General features: G+C 50.7%; 1 protein-coding gene across 1 annotated transcript in view; it reads left to right on the top strand.

The window, feature by feature from the left end:
* Nucleotides 1-971: 971 nt before the first annotated feature.
* The window catches only part of HS3ST4 (heparan sulfate-glucosamine 3-sulfotransferase 4), a gene marked incomplete at both ends in the record, with an annotated part of 44630 nt that continues 30532 nt past the window's right edge, over nt 972-15069 (top strand). Inside the window, one exon of the mRNA XM_079542656.1 lies at nt 972-1585. Within this exon, the coding sequence (XP_079398782.1) occupies nt 972-1585 (614 nt within the window). The remainder of the gene's footprint in view (nt 1586-15069) is intronic.

Genomic DNA, 15069 nt, shown 5'->3' with positions numbered 1-15069 from the left:
GAGGCTGGGAAGAGACGGTGGCTGCTCCAGAGAGTTGCCATGGGAGGTTTTTGGCCACAGCCTGTTCCAGGACACTGCTCTCTGAGCAGGGTGTGGTGCAGCCTCAGCTCTTGGCCCCCCTCACTGCAAATCCAATACACTGAGAGAGGCACCCAGCACAACAGCTGCCAACAGCCCATGCTCATGGGCTGCAGCCCATCTCTCAGACTCCATTGATGGAATCTGCACGCTCCGCTCCTCATCTGCAGAGGAACAGAGCTGGGGGTCTCTTGTCCCCTCTGCACACTGCAGCAGGAGCAGAGATTCCCGGGGAACCTCTTTGGCGTGCTCGTAGGTGGGGGCTGGAAGAGTTGGAGAGGAGCAGTAGGCTGGGAGCACCGGGGGGTCTGACAATACAGGATGTATTTTGGGGCACCCAAAGGGGAGTAAGCGGGGCTAACGTGTGAAGGAGCTGCCGCAGGGCGATTTCTGCTGAGGAACAGAGCAGGCGGTGCAGAGGGCAGCGGGCGCGGGGGTGCAAACGGAGCGGGCGGGGCGCGGGGCCGCGGACCCCGGTGCTGCCGAGCGCCGAGCTCCTCCCGGCGCCGTCCCCGGTGCTCGCCGCGCTGTCCCCGGTGCTCCCGGCGCTGCCGGCGCGGCGTTCGGCGGGGCCCGGCGCGCTCCCCGCGCTCTGCACCGCGGCCGGGGGCGGGGGCGGGCCATCCCCGCGCCGGGAGCGCGCTCCCGCCTCCCACCCGGCACAAAGTTTCGCGGCAGGAACTCGGGAGGCAACAGTGCGGAGCCGGCGGCGCTGAGCCCAGGCGCGCCCCGGTGCCCGGCGGGGGCCGGCGCCGAGCGTGCCATGCGGGGCTCCCCCCCGGCAGCGGCGGCGGCGGGGCGGGGGGGCGGCGGCGCCCCATGCGGCCGGGGCGGCCGGGAGGCGGCTGACACCATGTGCGCCCGCTGCCCTGGGCGAGGAGCGGGGAGCAGCCATGGCCCCCCCCGCGCAGCCGGGGGTGCCGGGCGGGCGCGGCTCTAAGGTGCCCCCGGCGCGGAAGCTGCTCTGCATGTGCAGCCTCTCGCTCTGCCTCACCTACCTGTGCTACAGCTTGATGGGGGGCGCGGGCCCGGCCGCCCTGCGTTCCCCGGCCGCGCTCCCCGCCACGGCGGCCCCCGGCGCCCCGCGTTCCCCGGCCGCGCTCCTGGGCACGGCGGCTCCGCGCTCCCCTCCCGGCCCGCCCGGCAGCGCCGCTGCCCCCACCGCCTCCGCCGCTCCGCCGCGGGCCTCCAACGGCAGCCGGGACGCGGGCGCCTGGACGCGGACGCCGCTGGCCCCCGGGGAAGCGATCGCGGCGCAGAGCGGAGCCTTCGAGAGAGACCCGCAGGAGTCCAGCACCACGGACGAGGAGCTGAGCCGCGCCGGGAGCCGCGGCACCACGCCGGACTACGGCGAGAAGCGGCTGCCGCAGGCGCTCATCATCGGGGTGAAGAAGGGCGGGACGCGGGCGCTGCTGGAGGCCATCCGCGCTCACCCCGACGTGAGGGCTGTGGGCACCGAGCCCCACTTCTTCGACCGTAACTACGAGAAGGGGCTGCAGTGGTACAGGTGAGCGCGCGGAGCCGCGCCGGGAGGGGCTGCATGGGCTCAGAGGTCCCGGCGGGGCGGGAGGTGCCGGGGGGGCCTCCTGCAGCCGCGGTGGTTTAACGCGGTGCACCGGTGGCGTGCGGAACCTTCCCCGGCTGCTGCTGGGCGCTGAGCAAAGCGCGGCAGTTCAGCTGCACGGCGCCCGAATGGGTCAGAAATCAACAACTGCGGAAAGAAGGAGGGGAGCGCGTTGTTCCAGGTGATGCTGTGGGTTTTCGAGTGGAGAAGGATGCTTCTGTCACACCGGCTGCAGAGGATTCACCCCACAATTAAGATTTACTCTTTATTCGACAAGTTCCACATCCAAAAGTTTTTGAAGATTTCTTCTTTTCGTTGCAGGATTTAATTAAAAATCCCAAAATGTGTTTGACATCGCGTAACACTTTAAGAGACTCTTATACTAAGAGTTCTGACTACTAGAAAATCCTGAACCGCAGTGAGGGAAGGCTGAGTGCCTCGGCAGGTGTAGCAGAGCAACGAGTTGTGCTGGCTCAGGGGTTGGCAGTGGTGTTTTTTCCCCTTGGTTTCTGCCTTCCTTCCTTTTTCTCTCTTTGATCTCAAACCAAAAGGCGTGCAGTGTGTTAAGTGTAGCTTGCAAGTTACTGTGGCTCTTTAGCTCACAGTTATGAGAAACCCGTACTTGTTTCGTTCCAAGAAGCAGTGGCTAAACATATGGGTTCTGCATTTTTGTTACACATGTGCTCTGAAAATTAAGGAAAAACAGGAGCAGCAAGTTGGTTACTGCATGCCTCAGCCAGGCACCCTTTATTGAAAGAGCACTCACTGTTTTAATGAAATCAGTATGTAAATCTGAGGAACTCTAGCCAACTTTGTGTGGTTATTGTAAAAGCAAAGTCTTCGCAACACCCATTCGGCGTGGCATCCGATTGGCCTTGTCAAAATGCTGAGGGATTTTCTTGAGGGACTCCAGTAAAGTGGAGATCAGTGGTTTGAAAGTACATTTGTCTCTTTTCGGAACGCTGTACCAACCCAGAGAAGGAATAAAGGAGTGGATGCCATTATTTTATTTATACACTTCAGCAAAATAATTTCAGATACGGTTCTCTTTTTTAAGATTTTTTTCCCCGTAGGAAAGCTTTTCCACGACAAATAAGTTCAGCAATTTTGCTGGAAGAGGCTGGAGAACAGCATAGAAATAAACGGGTTTGGTTTTATTCAAAAAGGGTAAAGAAGATCAAGCACAGGATATGACAAGCTGCTTTTTCATCTCGAAAATCACGCTGCACAAAAAAGGGCTGGAGAGGGGATGGAACCGCTCTCCTGGAGCAAACAGCACACGCGGGTTTTCATTTGCAGAAAGTGCTGTGAAATTTTTCATCCCTGCGGTAGCTCCGTGGCCAGCCCAGCTGGTTCCTGGTGCTGGTGATATGCTGTGCTGGCAGGAGGCGTGAGATGAGAAGATTGGGTCAGAGCTGATTTGTGAGGTCCTGGGCAGAGCAGGATGGAGGATGGATTCTGTGGTCATGGGGTAAATAAATTACTTCACTGTTTAATTATCACTGTGGCCCTGAGCATTTGCCCCGATGGTTTAACCTAAACCATCTTCCACCTGCCCACCCCAAGCACCATTCTTCTCCTTCCCCTGAGAAGCTTTGCAGCCGTGTAGGAGCAGGGCAGCGGGTCGCACAGCGTGCAGTGGGGACAGCACCAGGTGCACCTATAGGGATCACATCCTGCCCAGGGCTGAGATGAACTGAGATGAACTGACTGCTCCCTGCATGAGTAACTGAGTTTTCCTATCAGCAGATATTTCTGTTTTCTTTTTATTAAAGGAAAAAAAAAAAAAAGCAACCACTGAAGTGTTTATAGCAGCATCTCCTTACAGTGACTTTTATCACTTGTTTACATCTTGAACATAACACTTCCTTTTACAAATGATAAGCTGTTAGTTTTTAATGTGGTCAAGTTTATTTTTTTTTCTTCTGCAATGAAATAAAGAAATAGCAGTTTGAGTTCCTTGCTTTGTCACTGCTGCTGAGCACATCTCCCATCGCTCCGTGGAGCCGTGGGGAGGAGCAGCTCCTCCACGTGCACTGGTGTGAGCTGGGTGTCAGGCAGCTCTGGTCTGTGCTGCCAGGGTTGCTCTGTGCCTGTGATGTGCTCTGGGCTGCCTGAAGGATGGGCTCGGTGATGGAGCTCTCCTTAAACTGCACCCAACGCACCATGATGTGCATTAGCTTTTGTTGATAATTTCCTAGGGATTTTCAGTGTTGAATGTAACTCCACTACTATAAAACACTGTGTTAGAGGGGTAACTGGAAGTGAATTTTAACCTTTTGTTTTGTTAGCAGTGTGGCATTGCTTATATCTGGTGCACGTGTTACTTGCCCACCTTCAGTTCTGGAGCCATGATACCCGGCAGCAGGCGTTACCTTGGATAGTGGACCCTTAACCAGTGCTCTGTCTCACCATGGAACAGGTTGTTCTGGCAAGGAACAGGTGTTTGCCTTTCCTTTGGAAGCCACTGGTGACTCCTTCTCATTTTACATTTTTTCCTCAATCATGGGATGTGCTGTTGTTCTCCATTGGAATCATTGCTGACTTGCAGTCAGGCAGGTGCAGCGTGGCTGCTGCCCTGCAGCGGTCGGAGCAGCTTCACACCAGGGTTGGAGGGATCTGGGGGCAGAGCTGGAGCTCAGCACCTGGGTAAAGAGGAAGAACCTGATCAGAGGACACTCAGCTGGGTTGCTCTGCTCATAAGAGTGACCAAAGCTGTAGGTTTGAGCACTTCCAGCATCTCAGCCTCTCTGTGGGCTGAGTGGGACAGTCCAGTGCTATGAGAAGCTGCCTGCGGGCTCGGGAAGGCGAAGTGGTTCCATTCTGCCCATTTGTGTTTTGCAGGCTGTCTTGACATCTGGTGTTTTAGCAGAAAATTGAGGACGTGTAACCGTATTTTGAAAGCAAATGTGTAGTTTTAACAAAAATGCGATCTCCATAATGCAAGGAGAGCACTGGATGGAGATTTGAAGTTCAGAGGTTTGAAGATTATTCTAAAACCTCACTCTTGGAGCTCAGATCCGTGTACATGTGCCAGTTGTTGGCCAAGCCTTCATCTGTGGCAGTGTCTCTGCAATCAGACCGTGCTGCTGGTGCTCTGCCCCAGGCCCCCGGGTGCTGAGCAGTTACATGGGCGTAGTGCTGTGCGCGCTGTGGTCCCGCTGCAGCTGCTGCAGGGAGCACTCACCATGACAAGCAATGAAATGGTTTGCATGTCTAATGCTATTTTCACGGCCTGTCTGGTTTGTATTTTCTTTCTCTTTTTTTTCTTCCTTTTTTTTTTTTTTTTTGAGTGTTTTCCATAATGGTCAGACCTGCATGTTGCTCTGTGAGCCACTGCCTTGGTACAAATAATGCGTACCACGACCAGGAGCACAGCCTATTCAGAAAACCAAACCATTTCCGTCAGCTCTGCACTGATGGGCACTATAGGAACACCTACAGTGGAAGGACAGATGGTTTTTTTTCCTAACAACAGGCACCGCTGCCTGGTAACTGCTCTATTTCTCTGTAAAACGCCTTCCTAGTGGGCTGTGCCCTCTGCACTTCTGGTAACTTGGGGAAAGGGTATTGATTTTTTTCCTGGACCTGCTGTGAGTTGGCTTTTGCTGAAATGTAGTGACTCAGCTGCCCTCCCACCTCTCTGGATCCAATATATTGGGATTTATCTGGTTTGAAGGCTGCAGAAGCATTTCCATGTAACGCAGCTCTTCCGACACCTTGTTCTCATCACCTTTCCCAAACCTTTAGGTATGGATCAGGTCCTACCATTGCATTACTTTTCCTAGCCCAAGTCTTCCATGCAATGCAAGCACTCCCATGCACCACTGACCTTCTGCCAGCGCCTGCATCCAGCTGCAGCAAGGCCAGCATGGGTGCTGCGGATGGCTTGTAGGCTGGTGGCTGTGAGCACAGGACCAGGATATCCTGAGTCTGTCCCTGCGTTTGCCCTTCTGGAGGTTGAGAAGAGGCCACTGAAGCATCAGTGAAGCATCAGGACTGAGGATAAGGAAAAGGCGGAGGTTCTGAATGCCTTCTTTACGTCTGTCTTTAAAAGTCAGACCAGTTATCCTCAGGATACCCCTCTCTCTGACCTGGTAATCTCGGCCGGGGAGCACACTAACCCCCCTGCGATTCTGAAAGAAACAGTCAGAGACCTACTGCTCCAGCTGGACTGTCACAAGTCAATGGGGCCAGATGAGACCCACCCAAGAGTGCTGAGGGAACTGGCGGAGGTGATAGCCGAGCTGCTTTCCATCATCTGTCAGCGCTCCTTGTTGACTGGTGAGGTCCCAGATGACTGGAGGCTTGCCAATGTGACTCCCATTTATAAGAAAGGTCGTAAGGAGGATCCGGGGAACTACAGGCCTGTCAGCCTGACCTCGGTGCCAGGGAAGGCTATGGAGCAGATCGTCTTGAGGGAGATCATGCGGCATGTGCAGGGTGACCGGGGGATCAGGCCTAGCCAGCATGGGTTCATGAAGGGCAGGTCCTGTTTGACCAACCTGATCTCCTTCTATGATCTAGTGACCCATCTGGTGGATGAAGGAAAGGCTGTTGATGTGGTCTACCTAGACTTCAGCAAAGCCTTTGACACTGTCTCCCACAGCATTCTCCTGCAGAAGCTGGCAGTCAGAGGCTTGGATGGGTACACTCTTGGCTGGGTAAGGAGCTGGCTGGAGGGCCGGGCGCAGAGAGTGGTGGTGAATGGAGTCAAATCCAGCTGGCGACCGGTCGTGAGTGGTGTTCCGCAGGGGTCGGTGCTGGGGCCTGTCCTCTTCAATATCTTTATTGATGACCTCGATGAGGGCATCGAGTGCACCCTCAGTAAATTCGCAGATGACACCAAATTGGCTGGAAGCGTGGATCTGCCTGGGGGTAGCGACGCCCTACAGAGGGATCTGGACAGGCTGGAGAGCTGGGCTGGAGCCAATGGGATGAGGTTCAACAAGGCCAAATGCCGGGTCCTGCACTTCGGCTACAACAACCCCAGGCGACACTACAGGCTTGGGGCGGTGTGGCTGGAGGACGGCGTAGAGGAAATGGACCTGGGGGTATTGATTGATGCTCGGCTGAACATGAGCCGACAGTGTGCCCAGGTGGCCAAGAAGGCCAATGGCATCCTGGCTTGCATCAGAAACAGTGTTGCAAGCAGGAGCAGAGAGGTGATTGTTCCCCTATATTCAGCACCTCGAGTACTGTGTCCAGTTTTGGGCCCCTCACTGCAAGAAAGATATTGAGGCCCTGGAACGTGTTCAAAGAAGGGCAACGAAGCTGGTGAGGGGTCTGGAGCACAGGCCATATGAGGAGAGGCTGAAGGAGCTGGGAATGTTCAGCCTGGAGAAGAGGAGGCTCAGGGGAGACCTCATTGCTCTCTATAACTTCCTGAAGGGAGGCTGTAGTGAGCTGGGGGTCGGCCTCTTCTCTCGTGTCATTAGTGATAGGACCAGGGGGAATGGTTTCAAGCTACGCCAGGGGAAATTCAGGCTGGACATGAGGAAGTATTACTTTTCAGAAAGGGTGGTCAGGCACTGGAATGGACTGCCCAGGGAGGTGGTGGAATCACTGACCCTGGGGGTGTTCAAGGAAAGACTGGATGTTGCGTTGAGGGACATGGTTTAGTGGGAGCTATTGGGAATAGGTGAACGGTTGGACTGGGTGATCTTTTAGGTCTTTTCCAACCTTAGTGATTCTATGATTCTATGATCAGGTGTGGAATTTCTTTCATGCCCAGAGCTGCTGTGTGCCAGACCCACAGCCCTACCCTTTCCCTGCGTGCAGAGCCAGGGGAACCCCCATCAGCCTCCCTGGCCAGCAGTTTTCTCCAAGCCTTTCCACTCCGTTTCAGATCAAGGATTGGGATGCAGGAACGAATCAGGCCTCTTTGCAGTGTTTTATCACCTGATGATGGTTAACCACAGGCTACTTGACTGTAGCCATGGGAATGGCAGCAGCTTTCAGCACCCCGTGCCTCTTCACGCTGTGCTCGCTCGTTCTTGCAAAGAGTGTGAGATGAGTGTGAGGACAACACGCGGGCAGGGGATTGCTGCAGGAGCCCAGCCTGCAGAGCCCTGTGTGGCCACAGCTTCCTGCTGCTGGGCGAGGCAGCAGTGGGGCTCGGTGGCTTTTGGAGCATCACTTAGAGCACACAGGAAGCCTGCAGTAATCTCACTATTACACTATGTCTTCAAGCACATACTTTCTGTAGGATTTTGCTCGATAATCCACTTAAGTAAATGCTACAGTGCTTTGCCTCTAATGGTTTAAGTGTTATTTGTAGTGTCAAAGTTTGTGAGCTTCGCTCTGTGTGTGAATGCTGTATCACTCAAGCATGTAGACGCTACAGAAAATCCAAAAATAGGCCTTGGGAAAAACAGCTGCCTTGGAAAAGAGAAAGGCGAAGAGTCAGTTGGTTGTATTCATGGGTTTAAATGATGAGTCTGACCCCGGCTCGTTTTTTTGATTTACTGAGGCTTGTTCTGCTCTGTTAGAAGCACCGACTGGCGGCGAAGGAACAACAGGTTCTCAGGGAAAGTTGTGGACAAAGCCTTTTGATTTTCAAAGTAAAAATTCCAGTATAAATTGGTGACACCTTGTATTGAGAGAGGTTTGAGTCCTTTGCTTTTCATGGATTTCTCTTACCTCTTGTTGTCATGGGGACTTCTTTTCCCTGAGTTATTATATCATGCACTTCAGCAGAAATTTTATTGCTTTGGGGGCTGGAGAGGCTCATGTGGGACATTTCTCACTGCTCATGGTGTAATACACAGAGGTAATTTCTTTCAAATGATTTTTGCTTGAAGTGGTTTCAATGAATTGAGAAGGGTAAGAGTGTGAATGAATGGCTGAAATGTTAGTGCTGAGTTCAGGTAAAGAACATACACCATCAAACTTTCCAGAGCATTAAATGCGGGTATTATAATTTCACTGTGGTATGTAAGTAGGCAGCAGTCCATTTTATCCTTTTATTCACTTTAAAATATGTATATATTAGTTAGGATTTGAAGTGGGTTTAAATTGGCTTCCAATCCCTTTAAAAAAGTTTGGATAAAACCCTGAATAAAAGAGTCATCTCAGCTTCAGAGAGGAACTCGGGACCCCAGTGCGAGAGGCTGGGGCTCTGCTGCCTGCGTGGCCATATGGGGCTGGTGCAGCCATTGTGTGTTTGTCGGTTGGGTGGCCAGCTGGGTGAGCAGATGGGTGGCTGGTTGGATCATTGGTTGGGTTGTTAGCTAGTTGTGTGGTTGGATGGGTGGGTGAGTGGTAGGTTGTGTAGTTAGGTGGTTGGTTGGGTGATTGGTTGAGTGGATGGTTGGGTGATTGGTTGAGTGGATGGTTGGGTGATTGGTTGAGTGGATGGTTGTGTGATTGGTTGGGTGGATGGTTGGGTGATTGGTTGAGTGGATGGTTGGGTGATTGGTTGAGTGGATGGTTGTGTGATTGGTTGAGTGGATGGTTGTGTGATTGGTTGAGTGGATGGTTGTGTGATTGGTTGGGTGGATGGTTGGGTGATTGGTTGAGTGGATGGTTGGGTGATTGGTTGATTGGTTTGCTTGTTTGGGTAACTGCTGATTCCAGGCTGAGCAAGAGTATTCAAAAGCCGTGAGTCTGAAGGCTGTGGGAAGGATTCCTATTTATGGAAAAACTACCAGTATTTTCAGATCTCCCATTTCCATCCCCAGAGTCAACACACCAATTTAGTAAATGTTGCAAGGTGCACTATTTTCCCCCTTGTCATATTATACATCCAAGCATCAAGGATGGATCATAAACTTGCTCTTTATGGCTTTAACATTTCAATTGCTAGTCACATTTTATGTAAATGAAGGTATTTACCTTGACAAGCTCTCCTGTGAAGTACAGTACTTCTTTAAAGAATTTATTTGGCAATATAAACAGGCCAAACGCTGAGGGTGGATGCAAAATTCACAATTGATTTCCCAGCTAAGTGCTGCAGGGTCCTCCCAGGTATCCCAGAGGCTGCCTGGCCTGATCCCATCAGTACCGGGGAGAAACTGAGGAAGGGCGGCTGAGGTCAGAGGAAATAGTGAAGGGACGTCAGTTGGAGCCACCAACTTACTGAACAGCACTGATTTCAGATAAAAATAACTCCATCTGCCAGACTTTATTTTGTATTATAGTGATCGCTGTGTCACATTTCGGGCAAAAATCTGATTTCCATTCCCTTCAGAGCCAGACTGGAGGAGGCTTGGCCTCTTCCTTTATTAGCAGGCAATCATTGTGGTTATGAGTAGCTCTGGTAGTCTGAATTTTTAGCTCTCCTTTGTTTTATCCTTTCAAGAATATATCCTTTCATCTTGCATTGGGATTGGTGCAGTAATATAATATACTTTCTATTAGTGTTCATCCACATCTGCAACTAACTTTATTTTAGTCTCAGTTCTGCCCTTTCTGCATTTGTTCTTGATGGACGCTCATATAATTAAGCTGAGCAAGTGAGCACGCTCATGGAGAGCTAACGTCAGAGTCAGGAGCGTGTGTTAAATAAGCATTCGGATTCAGCAGCTGACAGCACAAGCTGAGATCACCCAGCCAAGAAAAAGACAAACACATCTGTGTGAGCTGGGGGAAGGGGCTTCAAGAGGGGACAGCGCTCCTCTGGCCAGCTGCCCCCTGGATCTGGGAGCTCCTGGGTAAAGGAATTGGCATGGAGGAGGCTGGCTGGTGAGACAGGGCTGCACGGCTTGGGCAAGCCATTAATGAGGAATTTCTCAGCTCCAGTCCCACTTGTTTAAAGATACACCAAGCCTTTTCCATCCAAAGTGCTGACTCATGAGGGGCTGATGTAAGACCATGGATCCTGAAGTCGTTGCTGCTGGAGGTCTTTAATTGGCATTTGGTTCCTCCTCCTTGGTCCTTCCCCCAGGGAGCACAAGCATTGATTCCGCTGCTTGCCTGCACTGTCAGCACTCGCACCTCCCGGTTCATTTCTCAGCTACTCATTTGGAGTGCACAAATCCCAGATCATCAGCTCCCACCACCATGTGGGGACCAGCGGGGCCAGGGGCTGCACTGGGCTATGGGCCCGGGGCTCTGCAGAGTGAGCTGGCACTAAACTGGGGGGCCTGGAAATCCTCAGGCAGCATTTTGGGCCACCTCCCAAAAAGAGCACCCACTCTGCACCGTCCTGACTGAGGGTCTGGGTCTCACCCTTTCCTGCGGCTGCTCTTGGGCTGCTCTTCCCCTTTTCTGCTCCTTGGTGGCTGCTGTGTGTGGATCAGCGTGCGAAGAGGGAGTGCTGCTGGGTGTGCTGCACATGCCTACATCAAAAACAATAAAGGTTCCTTACTCAGCTCCAAATCCTCTAGAAACCCCCCCCCAGAAATCAAAGCACAGTGGAAAAACGCCGGAGGCAATAACTTCATTGGTAAACTAACACATTTAGCTAAAAATTTCTAAGACCCAGCAAATCGTAATGCAATTTCCTATGCAAAAAGGGTTTATCTCTATCTAAATATTATTCTGCATCGTTACTCATTGTAGGAAAGCTATTGCTCTCCTAGGTTAACTGATTGAACTTTGGAAATAAAGCAGCAAGCTTATCGTACTGGCGGTAGCTTGACTTTTATTGCTCCTAAATTGTGGTGATATTGTTCGATGTGAGTAAACGCATATTCCATTAGAAAATATTAAAGTTTGGTACAACTTTAGAATTAAAGAGATTAAAAGAGGCATTTCTGCAATCTAGTCCACCATGAAATTGGAGTCTACTCGGTATGTAAAGTGTGTAATACAAATAATCGAACAATTAATGACAAAAGGAAGACTGGCATGGATTTAAGGCACCGACTACCCTGGATTTCTTGAGGCTGGAATGGCAGCAGGGGAAATGTGTTATTAGATCATTACAGCTGTTCTGCTTGAGCCACTGCTGGTGAAAGTACCTCAAGGTGCTTCATTATTACCCCATTCCCATGTAATATTCCAAAACCCAGGCTGTGGTTGTCTCTGCAAGTCATCCATGTCTGCCATAGTCTGGGCAGCTAAGATCCGAACAGGTTTATTTGGGATGCAGATTTGTGTCCTGCAATTGCAGTGATGTCCTACAAACAAACACAAATTGCATTACCAGCCCAGCCCTTCTCCAGCACGTTGTGTAGCAGTCATTTTGCACGTTGGTGCCCCTGTGCTTAAACGTACAGCACAGACTGCATAGTTCCTTCTTCATTAACAGGATTTATATCCTTGGTGTTTCTTGCTGCCTGACTTAGTGTTGTAATGAAGAACACGAATGCTGCCTTAATTAAAATGCAAAACCCCTACATTTATATATATGTCGCCACTGAAAATTAAGGTTCACTAAAAATTAAGGTTTGCTGAAAACAGTGAGTTTAAAAGCTTGTGGCAGGTTTAGCTGCTGCCTGTGAAATGGGTGGTTTGGGAGGAGCAGCTTCTGAGGCAGGCTCAGCAATCAGTCTGTTTGTCCCTGGGCAGTGGGATGGGGACATGGGGCTGGGACTTGGTGTGGGTATGTGGGGCTGGGACGTGGTGTAGGAGTTTGGGGCTGGGACACAGTGTGGAGACACAGCGTTTGGATGTGGTGTGGAGTACATAGCTGCTGGCTCCAGCCCAGTCGCACATTGGCCAAGGATGAGCACCGGTCCCAGCCTGCAGTGCTCACTGTCAGCCTGCTGTTTTACCACGGAGGTGCAAAGCAGTTTAATGAACCAGAGAAATTCTTCTATAGTATTAATACAGAAAAAGTAAAAATTGTAAATGCAAACATTCCAGACTTTCTCTCTCCAAGCACTGTGCATGCATTGCCTGTGGCAGTATTATCAGTTATGAAGATATTTTGCATTCAAGGATTTGCAGTTTCCAGGCCCATGAATATTCAGACCCCAATTCGCCCTTTCTGTCTGTGCACTGGACCTATCCTTTCCTTCTCTCCATTTTTTCCTTCCAGCAGATTCAATTAGTTCTATTTGCTGCTTTAGCAATAAAACAATTCCCTTTGTGGCATTAAAATGAGTTTGTTTCATTATTTCATTTGGCTTCTTGTTATATGTTGGAGGAAAGGAAGGGGCCGTGCTCACTGCCTGCCCCTCTGCGGGGGAAGGGCTGCCAAGTGAGGATGCTGGATGCACTTGGGGCAGCATTAAGAATTAATGAAGGGCATTTGCTCGTGTGAGGCGTGGGATTCTCACTGACAGAGTCAGTCTCAAAGCTACGGGTAAAATTGGACCAGTCCCAGAGATTTTCAAGATGACTTTGGCATCTGGCTTGCCCAAGTAGCTTTGGGCATGTTGGTCTGTTGGAAACATTGGAGGAGCTGTTTCTGCTCAGTTCCTAAGCACGCAGACCCTTTGCCTTGGCTGTTAGTAATGAAATGCAGAGGCTGTACCCACGTTTATTTTAGCTAAGGCACAAGTTAATCTGAGCTGAAACATCAATTTAAATCCAGCATCCCAGTTTATTGAACTGTCGCTCCGTGGTGGCTGGGTGTGCGCTGTGCTGGGCTGGGGCCAGGATGCTAGTGGCATTTTCTCCCCAAAATGCACAACGTGGCGTAAGGAAAGCACACAAGTGTTGTGAGAGTCGGAATAGCGGTGATTATGTGGGCTGGGTTTATAAATAATTATACAGACTGCCAGAATTCTTTTAGCAATCTGCTCTTGGAGTGCCCTTTCAGGGTCTGTGATGGCGTCAGGTAGCTGCGCGGTGTTAACAGACCCATAAATCATCCTTGTTTCACACTGTGCTAAACACAAATCATATTAGTTACAACACTGAGGAGCATCTAAGTAGAGAGAAGAGAAAGGCAAGGTAGAAAGAGGAAAACAGATTTAAATCTAATTGCTTTCTCACGTGTGTTGGCTGGGACACAACGGAGGGCTGCAGGAAGGGAGGTCAGCAGAGGCTGGGTGCTCCACTGCCATCACACTGTTAGCAGCACACACTGCTATCGGGGGTGCACGAAAAGCCACGGGGCTTTGCGTATTCCTCTTTGACTAGGATAGTTTGAAACAGTGGCACTGGTTCCAGTTCCTTTTTCATTATGAGATTAAATGTAGAACCAAATGAGAATTTCCAGGCCCGTGCATGAGCAGCGAGTTGGGCGGCGCTGGGGGAGGCGGGTGCCCATCTCCCCATGGGGAGAGACGTGTGCTGCGTCCTCACCTTCACTGTAACGGGGAACCAAACTCCATTGGCTGCTGGGGGAGCTCTGCTGCAGGCTGATGTGATGGGTCGTTAACGGCGAGTCTGAACGGAACGGAGTACGGGAGCTCAGAAAGGAAATATGTCTATTTGGGGTGGGAAACTCTTTTAAAAGGAAGAAAAATTAGAGAGTCCAGCGGGGTAAGCAGGACTGCAAAGTTAAGTAATTAATCACACGGGTTGTAACTTGGAAAGGAAGTAAACGTGATAAAAGGATTTGTCTGAGTAGATTACAGACAAATTAGAAAAAAAAAGGAGGGGTCATCACCGACCTGGGAATTGTGCTCTTTAGAAGTCTTCAATCATTCTCACAATCAATTCTGCATTTCCTTAATAGCAGTGTGAAACATGGCTCGCTCTGCATTGTCTTAGATTAACCGCTAACTGCAAACCATACATTAAACGAAGTATTGAATATTTGTCTCTCAACAATACACTTGGAAATTGTTTATTTCCCTACTAGGTCTTCTGCAATGCATTTAGGTACTGTAACCTAAATTGTAAAATATATACTTGCAATATCCGCACTCGATATTCTCCCATGCACCGCTCTGACAGCAGCTGTGTGACGGCCCACAATTACAGTGAGTTTTTTTCTCCTAAACTGATTGTTTGTTTCTGGAGACAATTACGCTGACTTTATTATACAACCTATGTTTCTCTGCAGCAAACAATCAGCTTTATGGGTTTTCTTTGTAAAATACCAAGTCGGTATGCTCGCTAATATGATTCAATTGTATTGTGTTATCTGACCTTTAAGGAACTTGCAATCTATAACAACATGGTTCTACAGCAGATCCGCTAGTAAAAAGCCGTGACTTCTGGGAAATTCAGCCTGCAAACGAGTGCAGCCCTGATCTAAAAGGAGCAGTGAGGCCTTTTAATCCTTTTGCTGCTGGTCAGTAGGGCTGGTCTGGACAGTCGCATGGGATGGGCACTCAGGATGAGGCTGGTGGTAGGAACAGGAACCCCCATCCTCATGCTCAGCGCCAGGGATACACCTTTCAAAGGTGATCAGATGAGTGAAGGAAATGAGATGTTGGATATGGCAACAGGTTGGATATTAGGGAGAGTTTGGTCCCCGAAAGAGTGGTTGGGCACTGGCACGGGCTGCACAGGGAGGTGGTGGGGTCACCGTGTCTGGAAGTGTTTGAGGGAGGTGTGGGACTTAGGGATGTGGGTTAGGGGGCAGTGCTGGTGGTAGGTGGATGATTGGACTGGATCTTTCCAACCTGAATGATTGTATG

Source organism: Tetrao urogallus (assembly GCF_951394365.1).
Source record: "Tetrao urogallus genome assembly, chromosome: 15".
NCBI lineage: Eukaryota > Metazoa > Chordata > Aves > Galliformes > Phasianidae > Tetrao > Tetrao urogallus.
This window is presented reverse-complemented; position numbering and strand designations above follow the sequence as displayed.